The 21,550-nt window shown below is 35.7% G+C and overlaps 1 protein-coding gene across 1 annotated transcript in view; it reads right to left on the reverse strand.

Annotated features, from left to right (window-relative positions):
• The window catches only part of LOC135219055 (uncharacterized), a 65,626-nt gene that overhangs the window by 7,096 nt on the left and 36,980 nt on the right, over positions 1 to 21,550 (reverse strand). Inside the window, exons 10-17 of the mRNA XM_064255486.1 lie at positions 15,371 to 15,977; positions 14,360 to 14,463; positions 12,674 to 12,782; positions 11,343 to 11,566; positions 10,765 to 10,926; positions 9,564 to 9,735; positions 7,909 to 7,971; positions 7,291 to 7,419 (exon numbers count right to left, since the gene is read on the reverse strand). Coding sequence (XP_064111556.1) covers positions 7,291 to 7,419; positions 7,909 to 7,971; positions 9,564 to 9,735; positions 10,765 to 10,926; positions 11,343 to 11,566; positions 12,674 to 12,782; positions 14,360 to 14,463; positions 15,371 to 15,977 — 1,570 coding nt within the window. The remainder of the gene's footprint in view (positions 1 to 7,290; positions 7,420 to 7,908; positions 7,972 to 9,563; positions 9,736 to 10,764; positions 10,927 to 11,342; positions 11,567 to 12,673; positions 12,783 to 14,359; positions 14,464 to 15,370; positions 15,978 to 21,550) is intronic.

The raw sequence follows: 21,550 nt of genomic DNA on the forward strand, positions 1-21,550 counted from the left end.
GGTCCTCAGTTTGGTACCTGGAGTTCGAAAGAATGATGCACAAAGCCTGGGATTTCCTTGATCCTTACATAATTTTTTAATTTATAAACTAAAATCTTACTAATTCACTCTAGTATTTTCTCTAATGAATTGATATTATTGTTGTTTACATTAATATTGATATTTTGAAAATTAGTAAATCATTTATTTATCATACAAAAAACATACAACTCTGTAAAGAGAGAGAGAGAGAGAGAGAGAGAGAGAGAGCGTTATCCATATTTTGAAAGAGTGAAATGGAAAGATTATTGTAGTATTTCTGTAAAATACTATCACATATGATTTTTGTAATTACAATTATTATTATCATTTGAAAATATTAATAAACATATTATACATACATGTACTATAAAAATCTCAGTAGAGAGAGAGAGAGAGAGAGAGAGAGAGAGAGAGAAAACACTCCCTCCCCTCCCCTCCTGTCACATTATGTGATATATTTGACAGCTGTTGGACCTCAGTTTGGTACCTGGAGTTCGAAAGAAAGATGCGTGAAGACTGGGATTTCCTTGATTCTTACATAATTTTTTAATTTACAAACTAAAATCTTACTAATTCACTATTGTATTTTCTTTAATGAATTGATTGCCCTTTACATTTATATTATGTATTTGAAAATTAGTAAATCATTTATTTATCATACAGAAAACATACATCTCTGTAAGAAAGAGAGAAAGAAAATGATTATTGTTATGTGATATCATTTAATCTTAAAAATATATTTAGTCATGAAATTAACATCAAAATACACTAATTTGGTTCAGTCTTCATGGAGTTATAAGAATTGATTAAAGAAAAAAAGTTAATAGAATGGGAAATAATGCTTATTTTATAATAGCTATGAACAATTACAGTTAGAAGGCTGATTTTTCCACTGAAACTTATTTGTCATATAACTTGAAAAGACCTTATTAAGACTGGTATGCAGTCTTCATTTGTCTTCTGGCAGATCTGTCTTATTCACATTGTCTTCATTTATACCTATTTAATCAAAATGTATGCCCCCTATCTTTGAACTCTGAGACTGATTAGTCAGCTCTCCAAAATGTGGAGCACTTTTGACAAGTATAGCAGTTGACTCTTCACTTCAACATACACTCCATCCCTAAGGTCTTCAGGAGTTGTAGGTAGGATCATTTCAAATTTCCCTTCACCAGGATTGTATCCTAAAGATTACCAATAACCAGGTTTTTTCAGCATTGCATTCAGCACTCTGGATAGACAGAGAATGCCATTACAGGTGTCCTATCTTGATTGGACCTTTTCTTTTCTCCTGGAGTCTCATGAGCCTTTTGACCAACAAACATTTTGAGAAGGCCATTTCATGAACTTTTGCTATTAACACTTAAACGCCGAAGCGGTAAAAAAAAATGTCTCCCGTGTGCCGGAGGTGTTTCAGAGTGAGCGCGGAAGCGGATAAAATATTTTTTTCAAAAAATCACAGCGCGCTTAGTTTTCAAGATTAAGAGTTCATTTTTGGCTCCTTTTTTTGTCATTGACTGAAGTTTAGTATGCAACCATCAGAAATGAAAAAAATTATCATTATCATATATAAATAATGCGATATATTATAGTGCAAAAACGAAATTTCATATATAATTGTATTCAAATCGCGCTGTGCGCAAAACGGTTAAAGGTAACAAGTTACTTTTTTTTCGTTGTAATGTACACTAAATTGCAATCATTTTGGTATATAACACATTGTAAAACGATAAAAGCAACACACAGAAAATATTATCACAAAATAATGCATGAATTCGTAACGCATGGACGTAAACAAATATTTTTTTCAAAAATTCACCATAAATCTAAATATTGTCCTAGAGACTTTCAATTTGTTTCAAGATGAAGCTAAATGATTGAATATTACTATACTGTAAGAATATTAGCTTACAAATGCAGTTTCCGACCATATCTGACGAGTTAAAGTTGACCGAATGTCGAATTTTTTATATATATATTTTTTTATATGCAATTATTTCGGAAATAAGAAAAGCTACAACCTTCAAATATTTTTTCGTTTTATTCTACATAAAATTGCGCACATTTTCATATATAAATTACTATGAAATGCCTAATATGAAACTGAGCAAATATTCCGAGAATGGAACGTACGCATTTCGGAGATTTGTGGCGGAGAATCCGCGCGCGGAGGGAAGGAAAGTTTTTTTTTTTTTAATTCACCATTTCGGTAGAGTCAAAGTTGACCAAACGTGGTTTTTTTTCTATATCGTGATTTATATGCAAATATTTCAAAAATGAGAAAAGCTACAACCTTCCATTATTTATTGTTGCATTCTACATGAAATTGCGCACATTTTCATATATAAAACATTATATAACGGCTAATTTAAAATGGTGCAAACATTACCACAATCGCACATATGATTTTTTCGGAAGAGTTACCGCGCGGACGTAAAGAAAATGTTATTTTTTTCATAAATTCACCATAAATCTAAATATTGTGCTAGAGACTTCCAATTTGTTGCAAAATGAAGGTAAATGATTGAATATTACTAGAATATAAGCGTTTTAGCTTACAATTGCGTTTTTTTACCATTTCGGTAGAGTCAAAGTTGACCGAAGGTTGAAAATTTGTCACTTATCATTTTTTATATGAAAATATTTCAAAATTGATAAAAGTTACAACCATGGGTTGTTTTTAGTTGTATTGTGCATGAAATGGCGCACATTTTCATATATAAAACTTTATGTAACGGCTATTTTAAAATGGTGCAAACATTACCACAATCGCATGTATGATTTTTTTCGGAAGAGTTACCGCGCGGACGTAAGGAAAAGGTTTTTTCATAAATTCACCATAAATCGAAATATTGTGCTAGAGACTTCCAATTAGTTGCAAAATTAAGCTAAATGATTGAATATTACTAACATATAAGAGTTTTAGCTTACAATTGCGTTTTTCGACCATTTCGGTAGAGTCAAAGTTGACCGAAGGTTGAAATTTTGGCACTTATCGTTATTTATATGAAAATATCTCAAAACTGATATAAGCTACAATCATGATTATTTTTTTGTTGTATTTTTTATTTTACATAAAAATGCGCACATTTTCATATATAATAATTCATGTAACGGCTAATTTAAAATGGTACAAAAATTATGTCAAAGTGACGAAATAATTTCCGAGATGTGTCACAGATACTTTTTTGTGCGGTAAGAAAGAAATTTTCGCTTGCGCGCCTGCGTAACGATTGTAAACAAAACACCTTGATCCGAGTTTTTGGCTGGTAGGCCTAAAAGTATTTTTCCACGAATTTTTAAAAAAACTTTTGTATGTCGACGTAAAATACGTCCAGTCGGCACCCGAGAGACAAAAAATGTCAACGTAAAATACGTCCAGTCGGCATTTAAGGGTTAATGCAGCTTTTCTTCCAGCATTTGCATTCTGCAGAACCTTATACGAAAATTACATATGTTCCATGAATTTTGCATATTTTAGGAAACCACAGTGTATGTGAAAAAGTCCACCAATTTGGGGAGAATTTGAGCAAAACAGGATGTTGAGAATTTCTTTGGTGGTTATTCTCTACTATGCATGTAGACGTTGGAAATGAAAATTATAGTGCATCAGAAATATTTGAGTGTGAAAATCATCAGTCCAACTCTCTTGAAATGCAAGGTACAAGATTTGACATGAAGTTTTATATGATCCCGTTTTCATGAAGGTAAACTTGTGATGGGACAGAACTGTATGAAGATCGTAAGATATGCATTAAAATTGTGATATTTCCTATTAAAATACCGCTTTCCACTTACATTCTCCATGATAATGGAATTGATTATTGTGTTAAAGGTAAGCAGAATGTTATCTGCATCAAAAGACATGATTACTTGTACCACTTAGTCTTGTTATGGAAGGTTTTATTCATTGTATTCTGATATTAAACTTTTCATGGTAAGATAATAGGACTTGTGAGTCCAGGGTTCGAACACAAGGCTAATAAATGTTCTTATTGTAGGCCAGATTAGGCTTGGTTCACATTACATCAACAATATACTTTCGTAATGATTTTGCAATTATATACATTTCTACACACTTAAAGTGATGTGTACAAATCTTTTAATATACTGTGGTACTCAACGGTTGGGTATTGGAAATTTCCTGAACTTAGAGAGTAGGTATTTAGTGAAATACGTTTGTAAGGCCAAGCATTTAATTCTTAGATATTTTGAAAATATGATTCAACTCTTATATGTAATACTTACTGGTATAGCTACTATCGTAATCGATACTTGTATGGAGAACCCACCTCCTATAAATTGCACTCAAACCATTGCCTTCAGCAGGTTTCCCCTTCTTCCTCTTGATAGCGTGCTGATGACTTTATTCTGGAACAAAGTGTCATACTGAACTGATTTGAACTAAGTGATCTCTCATAATCTCAGAGGGAAGTTAACATCCCATTTAGCTGTGTGAGTGTGCTTACAGTAACACTTTTTACACCTCAGTGTATGCTATGTAAGGAAGTGATTTGCTTGTACTAATTAAGATTTCTTAATAAAAACCATATTTCAAAATTGATCTAATTTCTGTAAATTACAATTGGTCAGCTAATTCCAAAGAGTATTTCAGAACTTCTGCATGTTGGGCAGGACCTTACATACGCATCCTTGAAGTAGTTTGTATGAACTTTGGAAACAGATTTTGCTGTCCGGTATACAGTGTCAGCACAGATTCATCATAGATACAAATGTTCAGTACTGCAGTACAATATAATCTCGAGTAAATGTAAAGAAAAATGTCATTGTAAAAGGCATAGGTGAATAATGTAGATAAATTATATAAATTGAGTGAAGACTTTTACAGAATTTGCAAGACATACAGATTATGAAATAAAACACAGAGAAAAGACAAACTATGGTAGCATGGTCTGCTTATGCAAATCTTCTCGTAATGAATAAATCACAATACAGGTCAATAAATGTAGATTATGAAAGAAATGTTGATCCTAAATGAGGATCTGTTGATCACTTGTTTTAGAAACGTATGAGATCTTACGAGGTTTGTCATTGAGCAGTTTAGGTAGAAATCTTATCTTTCGGGCCTTATAGTATTCTTCTTCTTTTTTATTAGTTACATTAAGTTTAGCTTCACAGACCTCTTGCTTATTTAGTGTTATGGTTAAATTCTTAAAAGTGAATACATTAAGCACAGTAATAGAGAAGACTTCATGAAGATAATATTCGTCTTGTGTCACTGCAGAAAGAATCTACTGAACAAATGTATTCAAATGCAGTGACAAAAAATGACGCACTCTATCATAAGTTGTTAGTTGACATGATGTGTGAATGTGCGGTTTATATGCAGATCAGGTGAAATATAATGTTGAAGTAGATTATGTAAGTGTCATTATTGCATGAGCTGGTTTCGTCTTGACTTTCCCACTGTGTGAACCCAAGCCTCAGGCCCTCTTCTGTCCATCTGCATCCAAGGAATGCAAGTATCTGAAAGAAAGGAAGTTATTAAGTAATGAGAAAATCTTTGGACAAGAAAGTTCAGAACTTCAGAATTATAACTGGGGACAAACATGCAGGTAGTTTAAACCTTGTTCTTTTGTTAACTATTAATTAGTGCCATTTGTATCGCATATATTTGAAAATATCCAATGATCACAACAATAATTGTCTCCATTGATCAAGAATACTTTTAGTGTCCCTGTTTACATTGGTAGGTAATTTCAAATATTATAAAGGAGATGCTGGAAGTGAACAAGTGTTAAGAGTATTGCAAGTTAATGTAGGACACAAAAATGATTAAGTGCTTTTATTATCAATTCATCTTGTAACTTTTTTAAAAAAAGGTCTAATTTTGTATTAGTAAATAGCATCAGAATGATTAAGATTAGTATCATTTTGAAGAACATGTTTTAGTGGATTTTTATAGACTTAGTATAGGAGGAACTGGTAATCATTTAATGATAACACTGCAAAAACATTAATTCAGAAGTGTAAATTATAACCTTTCGTTTCGTCAGTAATGCGGTAATAATTAATACTGATCCTAAACGTGAGACAAAAAGGCATTTTCAATTAAATGGATTGTCTTTATTATAAACCCAAGATAAGTCTTTCCAACACTTAAAAGAAATCTCTTACGAATTATTCCAATCGCAAAACTGCTTAATATACAGTCAAAAGCTTCATGATACCAGTCGTGTTCCCCTACGAACATTTTTTCTCCATTTAGCATGTTCACTTGTGCCCTGTTTATTAAGTACAGGCAGGCCCCGGTTATTGGGAGGAGGGGTTCCATTCCCACCCGTGTGCCAATAAGCGAAAACCTCGATTAACTGAAACTTATGGCATCAATAACCAGAACCAGGCCCATTATGGTGCCATAAATCGCTGATATTATGGCATTAGACCAGCGCCATAATACCAGATTGCCGATGACTGAGTCTGCTAATAACCTGGGACTGCTTGTATTTATTCCAATCAGTGCTAGGCTATTCCACTATTTCAACACATATCCCCTTTTTTCCTTTTCGGTCCAAAAACAACTACCCCCATGAATAATTTTTGCCCATATTTTCTCTCCTTCTGGCATAAGAGCAATACAGTGCTGTAATAATACATATCTTGTTTTTTTATAAACTTTCTACCATATTCCCTTTTATCAAAGCATTATTTATGAGATTGTTGTTTTTTCCTTTGTATAGTAAAACCCAGTAAAACATCCTTAGCAGCAACAACAAGAATCTAGTTGATGTGCCACTCAAAACCACCAAAGATACCCACCAGATGGTACCCCTCTGGCATTTCCCAGTGCCGGGCCCAACGCAAGCACTCAGTGGTGGCAATCAGTGTCGCCAGCAGTGCTGTAATAGAACAGGAATCAACAGGACAACTCAGACTATAGGTATCTTCAGCAGAAGACGTACCCCAACGAAAAGAAAGTACAGCACCTGTTATGAACATGTACTAATTGAATACAGTAATCCCTCACCTATCGCTATTAATGGGGACCAGAACCGACCGCGATAAGTGAAAAACCGCGAAGTAGGGTCCCCCCTATTTTTTAAATGTGTAGTATACAGTCCGTTATCCACACTGATAACGCATTCTCCAGTTGCACAATCCTCTTATTACGAGGAGTCACAACACGCTTAGTGTCCTTGGAGAACGTTATTGAGGCAGTTTTACGGATTTTTAATTCGTCTTTTTTTATGTAGCGAACCGTTGATTCATTCAGTCCATACATGCGGGCAACAGACGCATAGCTACTGCCTGCCTTAAGCATGTTCAATAATTTCACTTTCTCGTTCACCGTCATCATTTTTCTCTTCTTCTTGGGTTTACCAGAGGATGTAGAGGGTGTAGGACGTTTAGGGGCCATTTTCAAGGGCGTCACAAGCACTATTTTGCACAAAAAAAGCACAAAAGAACAGCTAAAACTTTCACGCGGCAAGAGTAGCGACACGAGCGCGAGAGAACAATGAATGCGGTCTTCCTTCGCTGGGCGCTTGGCAGGGAGAGATGCTGGGTAACGCGTCACAGCGGCTCGGCCAATCAGCTTACGAGATTCAGGAGCCAAGATGGCCAGCGAATCAGAGAGGTGGATTTTGAGTTACGCGCCATCTCCGTGTTGATACCGGATGTTGTAATGTACTCTCTGCCTTCTGCTAGTGCCCACGCCATTTTTTCTCAACTTTGAATTTTTTATGAATATTTTTAAAAAATCCGCTATGCACTGAGGGCGCGAAACTTGAGGCGCGAGTATATACCTGTCACCATCTTCATGGATCATAAGTCCAATTGTATCATTCCTAACCAAAAATTAAGTTGCATATCCTACTCATAAACAGTGTCATCTTTCGGTGATTACCAAATTCACATCTAACATACCCATCGAGAACTTAGTAACAGATGCAGTTAGGGATTGATTAAGACAAGCTCGCCAAGGCACAACTGCAAGACACAAAAACAAGAGACTTCCACATATCCACAACAAATTTATGGGAAAACATCCTTTCAGCAACATGGGATGTTCCTTGCTCTGCGATACCAGTAATAGCCGCCCATGCCTCCTTGTGCCAGAAGAAATTATTCACCCTCCCACCCCTCCGGAAGAACAAAAGCAAGTTGGTTATATAGAATTTTATCTAGAACAAAGCAAAAAAAAAGACATGGAATTGTGGACCTAATAGTGCCTTAAAGGCCAAACGAATATAAAACTTGACAAATGGAATCCGGCATTAATAATTTCCCAAAACCCAGAAGACGATTTAGACATTTGCTACCAAAATTGTAGGACCCATATACATTCATAGCAACAGAACAATCCACATGGCGGCTGGAGGCAAGCAATACCTGTGCCAGGCATTGGCTAGCACCAAGGCATTCCTAGATGAATGGGTCAACTGCTACAGTTTTCCTTATAATATAATATCCAACATAGGAAAGGTTTCTTTTTTCTGGGAGATAAACCTCCCTAGTCAAATTAATGGGTGCAAAATTCACCACACCACTGTCTAAAACCCATTCTCCAGCAGCATGACAGGAGGAATCCACCACTGCCTCAAAGTCACTTACATCTCCAGGTGTGGAATCCAACTTGAAGTCACAAATGATTTGGGGTTTCATCAGACCGCATATCACATCCGAAAAAGGAATCGACATCTCACTTGTGGAAATGGTATTTGTCAAAATCATTTGTTTCAGGTGAATTCATCCCTACCGACAACATTGACCAAAACGGTGAATCCCATGCCTAAATGCAGCTCTTTTCTGGAATCTTGTATATAACATAATTTACTGTATAAAGCAAACCTTAATTTTGTATTCACAGTGTTTAACTGAACATGTTTGAGAAATCGTCTCGTACCAACATTTACTCAGTGTAATAGTACACACATCGTAGTTCAACGAGAACAGTGGAAGACTTACATAAGATTTATCCAAAGGTTTTCATCGTATATGTTTCTAGAACAGCCCATAACATTAGTAAAGCCGTTTTCCGCGAGTCATTTTTCTTATACAATAATTACTGAAATTTTGTTTGAGAGCATATTTCATAATTTTGGGAGATTTTTAAACTTATCTGTGAGACTTGGAGACAGGTTCAAATCGCCCAAGATGCCCAGAAATCCCTGCAACTTCGGTTCTGGTATATTTTCCTTTATTTAACAAATTTCTGATTTTGGTGATGATGTCGTTTGATGTTGTGATGACAGTTATGTTAATCAGTTATCCTATTTTACTGCATACCAACACATCATAACATTTGCAGTTAGTGTAAAAGGAATATTAATGAGTCTGTGTATGTGAGGAAAATGATTGTGTGTGTAATTAGCGCAAAATTTCTGAAGCCACTTACTTGATTACTGCCCCCCAGTATAAGGCATTGAAAAGAAGGAAGAGAGCTGGAATGAAATAGCGACTTTTCCTCATTAAAGATACATTAACCTTTGAAGACACGACTTGATGGTTTTCTCCCACTCGATAGGAAGGGGTTCTTGGAACAGGAAGGGACTTCATTGATTCGTTCCAAAATCCTGTACGTGGTCTGTGGCCAGGCCAATTTATTCCTGCTCCTGCAGCTTTAACCCGAATTCTGTCCACTTTCTCCTCAGACTTGAAGCAGCGGAACATGTTCGCCGAGCATGCACTAGATTCATCTTCAGAAAAGCTGTCATAATCCATATCGCTTGATTCCTTTCTCTTTAGTTTCTCCTGAAATGTGGAAGCCATCAGAGGACAGGATTGTCAGTTATGAAATACTTGGCTAGAAAAAGGAAGGCTTCTTAAAAAAATGTCAAATATTTTTTCTATATCGAGAAAACATATTGTGCAGTAACATCCTTTTTCTCATATTATATTTTCAGTGATCCAAAGTCTTAAGGCCTTTAGCCTATAATGATAATTCATTGCATCGTAGAGCTGCCAACAAGGCTTTCATTTATTCTTGTGAATAATATAAAAAATTTATTTTTGAACTTATATGTGTGATGAGATACTTATTGAGTTGAAAATAGTGTAAAAATCAATAGTGTTACTCATATTAAAAAGTTATGCATCCGACTGAGGGATATGCAGAATGGTGTAAAGTAGGTTAAGTTAATTAGCCTGATTTATTAAAGGTAAGGAAAGAGTCCAGATAAAATTTTTTAAATCCCATGCCTAATTCTATTTAGGTACAGGCAGTCCCCAGTTATCGGCGGGGGTTCCGTTCCCGGGAGTGTGCTGATAAGTGAAAACTGCCATTAACTAAACTTCAGTGATTTATGGCGCTGATAACATAAGCACTCTTATGGCGCCGACAACCGGAACTTGTCCCGTTATGGTACCATGAATCGCCAAATTTATGGTGCTAGACAAGCCCCACAAAACCGGATTGCCGATAACTGAGTCTGCCGATAACTGAGTCTGCCGATAACTGGGGACTGCCTGTACATGGAATTTCAAAATGAAGATTGGTCAGATTTAAATTGCTTTGGGGTTAAATTTTACCTTTATGATAACGGAAATGAAACTGACAACAAAATACATCACATTTCCTCTAGGAAAGCTACCAAACTATACTCGGCTATCTTAAACTTCCTGCTATCCAATGCTATCCAAGTCTTGAGGCCTTCAAATAATAGACTATAATACTACTATCATTCGTATACGGAAGAAACGTTAAGAAAATAAACATGATTGAATTAGTATATGAGAGAGAATACCAGGAGAAAGTTTTGAAGCACAGGTATAGGAACTTACCGCAGCTTTGGAGAGACATGCTTTTATGCCAGAGAAGTCGTCTTGAGCAGAAAAGTCAATCAGGGTTTGTAAAATAACCACAATGAAGATTATTACCATGGCAAAGAAGAGCCATATATCAATACACTTGAAGTATGATGTCTTAGGCAGTGAATTTGAGGTCTGAAATTAAACATTTTCTGCTCAGTAACCACGTAATTTTTGTTTCATACAGACAAAGTCATTACCTTGTGTTTTATTATGTATCTTAGCATTATGTAGTGATGTTATATTTTCCACTGGATCTTATTTTCATTAACCTACATTGTTAAGGACTGTGCAGTAATGTAATTGGGTATGGCACAGGCATTAATTGAATCAGAAAGCCAAAACTGAATTTTGGCTTTCTTACTATCAATCACTTACAGGCATTACAGAGGTTTTGATTAATACTGGTTGATGCTGATTGGGCTCTCTCTCTCTCTCTCTCTCTCTCTCTCTCTCTCTCTCTCTCTCTCTCTCTCTCTCTCTCTCTCTCTCTCTCTCTCTCTCAGCTAAATATTGGAAGTATTTTCAGTATTTGCAAAAGTATTACTTACTTGGGAATACAATGAAGACAGCACAACCTTTGCTGTTAGAGCAACTACTATACGCGAGTTGAAGTCGTATTGATTGTAGAAGAATGTTGTATAAGCGGCGATAATGATTAATGTCGTAGGTATGTAGATGTTCATCGCATAGAACCCATATCTTCTCCTAAATCTCACTTGTATATCGACCTTTGAAAACTGTCCCGCATTGAGAGTTTTATTTGTCATGTAACCTGTATATTTAGAGATTAAAAATTTACGAATTTTTACAGAATATAGAATGGCTTGTTCACAGTTTTGCTTAATTGTAAATTTTAGGAGTTTGGAGTTTTTCACTGGCAAGAACATTAATGTTACACTGAGTTTATCAAATTAAGTCTTCCAGTGGAATAGCAGTTTTATCGAGATTCATTGTCTAAAACATATTTCCCAGGCAACCAATCCATTACTTACAAAAGAACTGCCAGCCAGAAAGATAACTGTAGAGTTTAGACTCCTTGATTTCATTATAACATAACTGATGTCCTGTAGAAAGTTGTTTTCAGATTCATTTTGGATTTATGAAAGAAATTCTGACTGACCCGTGACTTCAACATTGCCTCCCTTCTAGAAGTTAACTGGTTTAATGATAAGGTTATATCAGATTTCTTAACCTTTCAGTAATTGTTTTGTGGGACACATGAGAGTAGTATATCCATGGACTTCACATCAATTAGAATTATCTGGCCTTGATTCAAAGACCAAGTTTCATTATCAGAAAATCTGTTTTTATACAGTTGTATGTCTGACTCCAAACACAGGAACGATTGAGAAAAATTGAGAGGTAGTGAATTAATGTTTATATCTTTTACTTTAAGCAAATTCAAACTTACGGGAACAAGAAATAAAACATGAAAAAGGTTCAAGGGTTCTTATGGTGTGCTATAAGGGTGCTTATGGCGCTGATAACTGGTTATTGGAGCCATAAATTGTCGAATTTCGGTTAATGGCGGTTTTCACTTATCGGCACACCCCCGGGAACGGAACCCCTGCCGATAACCAGAGGCTGCCTGTATGTGAGTATGTGTGTGTGTATATATATATATATATATATATATATATATATATATATATATATATATATATATATATATATAAGCCTATATATAATATATATTTATAATATATATAATATAAATATATATATATATATATATATGTATGTATGACTAGAATCAGTTATGTCATACAAAGTGAATAATATTCATAACAGTGGCTAACTTATTCTTAGGAGTATTACATAATTTCTATTCTGATCCAAACTCACAAGGAGAGTATCGTGCTTTTTTATGTAGTCTTACCGATGGAATACTCAATGAGACTGCGAGATCCAGTGTAGGAAATATTTATTGGAACCAGCATCACGTAGGAAGTGGATGCAGAAACCAAAGTGAATCGTAGATGGCATACCTGAGGAGAGTGGATAAATTATCAGGTTTGGGTGCTTTAGGCATGTTATGATCCTAAAGTGTATAAAGTAACATATTTGGTTTGGTTTTTTGTATGGCATCTACAAGTGATGGAAAGTGTTGGCCTGACAAATCACAGGTCACTGGTTTGACTGTTTGTCTTTATCTGTATCCAGATGGGATTGCCTGTGTAATTTTTACTTCACCTAATACCCAATGGTGATGTGAATTGAATGTCTGCACACTGCTGGTGGGGGAAGTGGGTACAATCATTGATTTAAGAGTGCAGCATATGCAATAAAATATCTGATACCAATACTTTTGTCCCCTCTGTTAAGTGGATCTAGTTTCGGCTTCCCTGTACGGGAGTAGTGCCGTCAGTGCACCTCATTCGGTGCAATGTAGGCATTACTTAAGGTTCTTTGCAGCGTCCCTATGGCCCCTAGTTGCAACTACTGTCATTCCTCTGTTCATATTCTCTTTCTTCCATCTTACTGTCCACCCGCTCTTAACAATTGCTTCATAGTGCAACTTCTTTGAGCTTTTCCTCCTGTAACACCTTTCAAACCTCTTACTGTCAATTTCCGTTTCAGCGCTGAATGGCCTTAATTGCTCCAGTGCTCGGCATAATGACAAAAATCTTTATGAATTAAATCTAAATCTATTGTTGGCATCAATAGTTCAAATGCCCAAAGAGGAGGTTTGTCGTTATCTATTATAATAAGGATAATGATAATGACATTGTTTTTTTAACATAAGCCAATAAAAGCCTCATAAATTTTCAGTTTGTTCTCATATTTGGTTGTGGTTATTACTGGAAGCATTGAATCCAAAAAATGAATATAGAAAGACATTCCTTCTACTCAGTGTGTGTTTGGAACTACAAGTCTCTTTTGGACATGCGTAGTGTTGTAAACATTGGATCTGAATGGAAAATGAAGAAACAGCCATTCTGTGTAGGATTCAAATCTCTCTTGGTAGATAAGGATAGTAGATAGTTTCACTACAGAGAAGCGTATGAGTGTATTTCAGTACTTCAACACTTCAGGATCAAGATACTGTATTTACTTCGATTGCTGAAACTTAATGGTGACACTTGGAAAGAGGTACTTATTTTATCCAAGAACTCATTCTTCTTATGCCTACTTAACCTCACTACATATGAAGTGGAAGTTTTTTCCCCTTATCCCATCTTCCCATCTGTCTGTTATTTTTTCTCCTCTCCTTACCCCTAACCTCTTAAATTTACTTGATGAGTTTCTGGGTTACCAGTTTCTGTCATTACCGCTAAATCTTCCTGAGCTGCTCAATGATGTCCTGTCTGTGTTACTTAATTCTCTGTCGCCTTTATACCTCACTGTAACTCACTTTGTAATACTTGTCCCATTGTTCTTTCTAGTTAGATCCTTAGTACATGAGTCCCCTTCCTTACTCGGCTTCTTGCCATACAGATGTCAAAGCCGAATTGTTGTTGTATTGAAAAGCAAATGCAGGATAATATATAAACGTTATGAACAGGTGTAGCATTAAGTATGAGAAATTGAGAAGTAAGCAGTGATGAAAGAAATTTTAACAAACCTGTCGATCGAAAGGGAACATCAGGAGATCGAAGTCGCAGCTGTAGGTAGCTTTGTACAACTGACTCGTTTCCAGACTGTGGTCAAGTCCAGAAAATTTGCTAACTGTGAAATAAAAAAAATTGAAATAAGAAAGTTGCTATTCTACGTTGCCAAAATTTTATCTCACTGATGGTGAACTTCTGTGCCCAAAGCATTATGAATTCATACTGTAAATGTAATTATTTTCTATCCCTGATAATGTTAATGTTTAAATTAACAGTAAGATGAAAGGATCTAGAAGTTAGCTACTGTTTGCTTAACAGTCTTAGTTTTCTCAACACTACTTATTAAGTCCTCTCTCCGTTTTTGTACAACAGAAATCAAAAGCCTTTTAAGTCAATAAAGATTCATTATAAGTGCTTTCTTTTTAATGTATATAGAGCATTTGTTCGAAATACATTTCTGACCTTCTTTACAAAAGGGTAAATATTGACTGGCTGATATCACAAGAACTGTTTATCTTTTGACATGATTGTTAGATTATGCTAAAGTTTTGAGTTCGTTCATTGCCACTGAGCAGCCAAAAATTTTATGTGGAAAAAAATATGTATTTATAATGTATAAAACAATGTATGAAACAACCACAACAATTGTAGCAGATGAACCTCATTCTTTAATGATGTGGTGTTCTTTGTATTGATTTCATTTATCCCATTTATGCATGCTTCGCATCTGGTGAAATTGATCTCTTAAGCCATGTGATAATGGTACAATCCTTAATTATGCTTATAATTTTTAATATAAAAAAATCAAGCTCTGCAAGACTGAAGTTTACAGTAGATAATTAATAAAGAACATCCTCTATTTGCAGTTTGCATCTCTTAAGTACAGTTTCTTTAGGGCTGTATAGAAATATAGAGGTGGAGATAGCCTAATGCTTTTGATTGTTAGTGAATTGGTGAAGAATTCCATGCAAATGAGAGCAGTCACAAAAGTGACAGTAAAATAATAACTTTTGATTTTAGCTAACCTTGGCTGTATATATTTGTTGTTCGAACATCAGAGTTTTCGTCACGGATGCATTCTGTTCGGGATCCATCACCAACGTTAGAATATAGATTGCCTTGAGCATTACTAAAGAAGATTTTAGGTTTCCATATCTGTGACACAACAGAGTCTGTGAGTATATTCAGAGACCTGTCATCCTTCAAATTCTGGTAAGTAAGCCTGGTATCCTTCCAACGTAGCGTAAGGTCCAGTAAGGCATCAAAAGTAAGGGCATCTGTTTTTATTGATGGAAAAGACATGATGTTAATTGTGAATAGTATATGTAATGGCTCATTTTTGGTGATGGGAGGTGGCGGAATATTTGCCATGTATCCTTCTGGGATACTGAGAAGCGAACAGCCTACCTCATCACTCTGATCTGAGCAGTCAACCCTCAGATCACAACGTTTATTCACGTCAATGCATGTACCATCACTGCAAGTGAATAAGCCTTTGCCACAGACAGAAAGAGTAAGGCTTGCTGTTTCTCCAACTGCCAGGTTGCATACTTTGGAACCCATTGTCCAAAGTTGTGTACCATATGGATACATCCCTTCTTCAGGTGGTTTCCACCAGGCAACAGCTTCAACCTGTGGATTTTGAAGAGGATTAGAAATTATTAATTGGAAAATTGATCTATTTAAAGTTAATATTAATTTTCCTATACACATCCATTATTACAACTTGGCCTGATTCATGTAGCCCACAAATTCCAAGCCACCTTTATCCAGCTTCAAATAAAAAACAGAGCAGGGATTGTTAGGTTGGTGTAGGCATACCAATTTCTTTAGGTTTCTGGTAGTTAATAAATCACTGTTCTTGTGTAGGTGATTTCATGTGGAAGATTAGGTTTATTCCAGTGTAGCCCTGGATAGGTTTTGCTATTTTGGTGCTCTTTTAAAGGTTTGTGGGGTCGAGCTCGGCCCGAGCGCCCAGAAATATTTGTGAAAATTCGAAAACTGTAGCTATGCTGTACATTTTAATTTCTAAAATCAGTTTCACCATTGCCAAACACATATAACAGTAAATTACATCTTAGTGCAGATCTTTTTACATAATTCTGTTCTAGGAATATGTGAGTTTATTCTCTAAAAAAAATTAGCCACTTCCTATTTCATTTAGGTACCAAAAAATTTTTTTGAAGCTTTGGCTTTTTTTTTTAGCCAAAAAAAACTCGCCTTTTTTTCTCATTTTACATTTTGACCTCTATGGGTCCGACAACTTTTATGGCAGTCACATATTGTAAATGATAGTTTTAGGAAGGATTCACTAAAGTTTTAGGAAGGATTCACTAAATTTTTGTGTGTATATAGCGTATTTTTTATATTTTGTAAATATTCGCGTAAATTATTTTTTGTATATACTTATTTTTTAAATATATTTGTAATAAATATTTAATCTGTAGATGGGTATGATTTATCTTCTCAGTAATATGTAAAAAATTTTATTCTCTCTCTCTCTCTCTCTCTCTCTCTCTCACAAACAATAATTTATGAAAATATTTACAAAAAATACAAAATACGCTATATACAAAAAAAAAATTGAGGGAATCCTTCCTAAAACTACTATTTACAATATGTGAGTGCTAGAAAAGGTGTCGGACCCATAGAGGTCAAAATCAGAAAAGAGAAAAAAAAAGGTATGTTTTTTTAGCCCCAAAAATTGTCAAAATTTCACGAATTATTTTGGTACCTAAATGAAATAGGAAACGGCTAATTTTTTTTACAGAATGAACTCATATTATCCTAGAATGGAATTATGTAAAAACATCTGCACTAAGATGTAATTTACTGTCATATCAGAAATGTTATTCTCTCTCTCTCTCTCTCTCTCTCTCCAGTGTGTCATGATTTATTGACATAAGCTCATGTAATCTGTCACCACAAAAGACAGAGACCCACTACTTCCCACCCCTTCTCTCCCCCTCTTGTGTCTTAATCATTTCAAGGTCATCACTCTCACCTCCAACCCTTCGTCACACAAACTGGAGATTCTTGCCATAGAGGTGTCAGCAACCTCTAAACATGACTTTATAATTCCATTAGAAGTAAGTTGATGACATCCATGCCCAGAGAATGCTGCCTGCTTGCCATTGTTGATGAAAAATGCAAAAAAAAAAAAAAAATGCAAAAACTGAGAAATTGGCATTCAAAGGAAATTGAACCAAATAGCAATATAAGGCATCTCAGCCACAACCAATGGCAAGCATAATGTACACACACCATCTACCTACAGTTTCCAACAATATAAAACTATCCCAGAGTCAACAGTGTTAGACAGGACATCACTACTTGATAACTTTGTCTTTGTATCCCACACATGTTCAAAACAAACTATTACTCTGAAAAGGGGAAAGGACAAAGGCAAGGCAAATGCAGGTTTCGGTATGATTGTAGTGTGTGTTCTGCTATCCTCTTGCAGGTCGATCACACCCAGATTCGAGATAGACGATGATTTATTGGAAAAAAAACATGCTTTTTGAAACACTCCTGGGTCGTGCTCAACCCAGCTAACCTATCCTGGGCTAGAAGAGCTAGGAAGACATTTTGGTTAAAGTAATGGGTAAAATGAATTTGTTAAAAAAGTACCCTTGTTCTGCGCAGGTTTGCTGCTTATCTTAGCTTGAATTGCAGCTTGGGCAGGAGTATGCAGAACTGTTGTAATACCAACCAGATGAAAGCAACCTAAAGAGACTGTTGGGGATCCAGCAAAAACAAATGTTAAGAAAAGCAAACCTCCAAAGACAATCCAGGGGCCAAGAGTTGGAGTTAAACCCTTAGGGCATAACCTCTGTAAATGGGCAACAAAAGGATGGATCTGGAACAGAATTTTGTGCAGATGGGTAAATTGTGATGGAAGAAAGGAGCCGGTTCACAACAGATTGGAACGAAGAGACTCACTTGTAGAATCTGGTTAGAAAAGACCTTCATACTCCTCCTTGACTCATCAGGAGGAACAAAGGATCAATAAAACATAGCTGCTTTAAATGCAGAACTTGTAACAAACTTCGTAAAAAGGAAAGCTCAACAAGGGAGTTGCAGAAATTTGTTGCTGAGGCATAAATAAAGGTGTTTTCATCAAAATTTTGTCGTTTTAAAAGGTTCCTCGTGAATTTCCCTTCTGATACGAAAAAGTTGAGTATATCTTAGTTTAACCAGACCACTGAGTTGATTAACAGCTCTCCTAGGGCTGGCCCAAAGGATTAGTAACTTTTACGTGGCCAGGGACCAATTGGTTACCTAGCAACGGGACCTACAGCTTATTGTGGGATCTGAACCATTCTGATGCAAAGTTTCAACAAAACTGTCTAAAAGGGAAGAACTGGAAAGAGAATGTGTGTCATTCTGGGCTCTGAAAATATCAATGAAAGGCAGAATCTGAAGTAGTTAATAAGTACTATAAACTTCGGTTATCCAAACTGTCCCATTACAATACCTTGGCCATACCTAGACCAGTTGATAAGATCGTTCCCTCTAGTTTACCTGGGAAAGACTATAATAGAGAACCAGAGGAGTACTATGTCTTTTGCTTAATCCTGAACTAACAAGTAATGAAGTAATTTCGTTAAGTGAAGCTTACCTGAAAGGAATGAGAACTAGTTGGGTGCTGTTAAAAAAGCGCACTAGTAGGCACAAGGTTTTGATTATTCCCTTTGACTCATAGAAATTGGGTGCAAACAGAAATGAAGTCCATTACTAGATGAAGTACATGTATTTGGAAGTATGCTAGACTAGATTTTAGATAGCAGGTCAGTAAATTGATAATTATGAAAAAATAAAGGTGGTGTTAATTTCTATGCTGCTAATTTTGGGTGCTGTCAGCACTTGGAATCATTTGCACTTCCACTAGTGTGGGTATGTGTTCTTGAAAGTTTGTAGAGATGGTTTAAATCTACAATAAAAAAAATTGAAGTTGAAAGTCTGTGAGGTGTACTTGCTTTAGAAGGGAACAAAGACATCTTTCTCTTGAAAAAAGCCAAAAACTTGGAACATCCTTTTATTAGAAATTAACAGGTATTGGGCAGCAACTGGAACCATTTATGGGTGGGCTTGGTTATCTCTTCTCAGAATATGCAAACAGACTAGGAAGATACCTCAGTCCAGGTAGCACTCAATGCTCATCGAAAAAGTTTGATTAGAAAATGGTTTTTCTAAGAGAAAACTAACTCTCTTTTAACAAACACAATTGAAGGACTCATCTCTGAGGCAGGCATGGGCAACCAGAGCTGCTTGCTCCGAATAGAATCTTGTAAGCATTAACAAAGATAAAAAAAGCTTGAATTCTGAAAGAAAGAGGAGATGCATTCGTAGAGTTAGAAGCCAGTGAAATGAAAAAGATGCTAGGGAAGAGACACATAATTCTAAAGCAGCCGATGGAAGCATGGCATTTGCGGCTAGTACAGATCCAGGAAGTCAAAACGCTATTTTTGTTGATGAAAAATTCCAGGCTCAACTTGGTATTAGGCAGCACATTGAGATGCCCAGAGGGATGGAACATACTAGAAATGTGTTTGGTGCCAACCTCAACAGAGAATAGGAGCCACGCGTATAGTAATATAAAAACAAATAGGTAAATCTGACAAGATAAGGAAATGTGTAGGTGGAACAAACAGGAGAAGGTACTCAGGACTGTCAGAAACATTGGCATCGTCAGAATAAGCACTCAATGGCAGCTAACTTTTTTTAAATGTAGGAGGAATGGGAGTTGATCCACAGGAAGATCTAGAAGGCTGAAGGAGATTCCAGGTGAGTTACCAAGATGCTTAGTAGTCCTAAAGATCACCAAAAGTTAAGTATATTTTAGTTTAACCAGACCACTGAGCTGATTAACAGCTCTCCTAGGGCTGGCCTGAAGGATTAGATATTTTTACATGGCTAAGAACCATTTGGTCACCTAGCAACGGGACCTACAGCTTATTGTGGGATCCGAACCACATTATATCGAGAAATTAATTTCTATCACCAGAAATAAATTCCTCTGATTCCGCGTTGGCCAAGCCGAGAATCGAACTTCGGACCACTGGATTGGTAGCTGAGCGCAAAAACTGCACATCCAACGAGGAACTCTAAAGATTGCAGGTGAAGGTGGAAATTCCTGAGTTTAGTTGTGCACACAGTTGCACTTGTGAAAATACTTGTGAGATATGGTGAAAACATTTCCTTATGGAGAAGTCTCGGAGTCCCTTTAACGTCTACTGCAGACAAGGATATGGGGACTTTGATATATATATATATATATATATATATATATATATATATATATATATATATATATATATATATATATATATATATATATATATATATATATATATATATATATATATATATATATATATATATATATATATATATATATATATATACCTTTTTCCAAACACAATAAGGTTTTCACAGCACCAAAAGGGCAAATAAATGTGAAATAGCCTTTAATTATTGAGTTACATCACCCACTATTACCTGAAACTGTGGTTGATTCTTGAAGACCGCATTCAGATATTTTATATGATTAATAAATGTATACTTTAAAGATTTATCTTTGGTAAGAGATTTCTAAATCTGATTTATCTTGAACTGAGTAATAAGAGATTTACTGTAATTGTCACTAGGTTGAGTGGAAAGTATATGAGAAAAAAGGCAACTTTTACTTTGGACAGATATATAAGACAAAGAAAGCAAGGATATTGTAAGAGACAGACTGCTCCAGGTGCTTGTGCGTTCCCATCCAAGGCATTATTAAGGAAGTGTTTAGTGGATGTGGCTTTTAGTAATAGAGGTGAGATTCATCCTTATTCACCTGCTTAAGAGATTTTCCACTATAGTAAGACAGCTGCAGGTTGTGTGATGATTGCTGGTATTTAAATGTTTTTTTTTCTTGAGTGATGTTGCAGCTCAGCAACAGTCATAAAGAAACTCAACAAAAACCCTTTTATCTGCTTTCATTGAACACACCAAGGGCAAGAAGCGCAAGCAGCAGGAGACAGGTGAGGACTTGCATGGCTAACTTCTCTGATTGAGGAACACACACATGGTTTAACATGTGTCAAAGAAGAGGACTGAGACTAAAAGAAGGATTAAGATACTGTTGATGGGGAACTTGGAAGCAGATGAATAGAGACATGCATGTGTAGCCTGGATGTATTTTCATTTGGATATAAACAAGA

This window comes from Macrobrachium nipponense, chromosome 1 (assembly GCF_015104395.2).
Source record: "Macrobrachium nipponense isolate FS-2020 chromosome 1, ASM1510439v2, whole genome shotgun sequence".
NCBI classification, from domain to species: Eukaryota; Metazoa; Arthropoda; class Malacostraca; order Decapoda; family Palaemonidae; genus Macrobrachium; species Macrobrachium nipponense.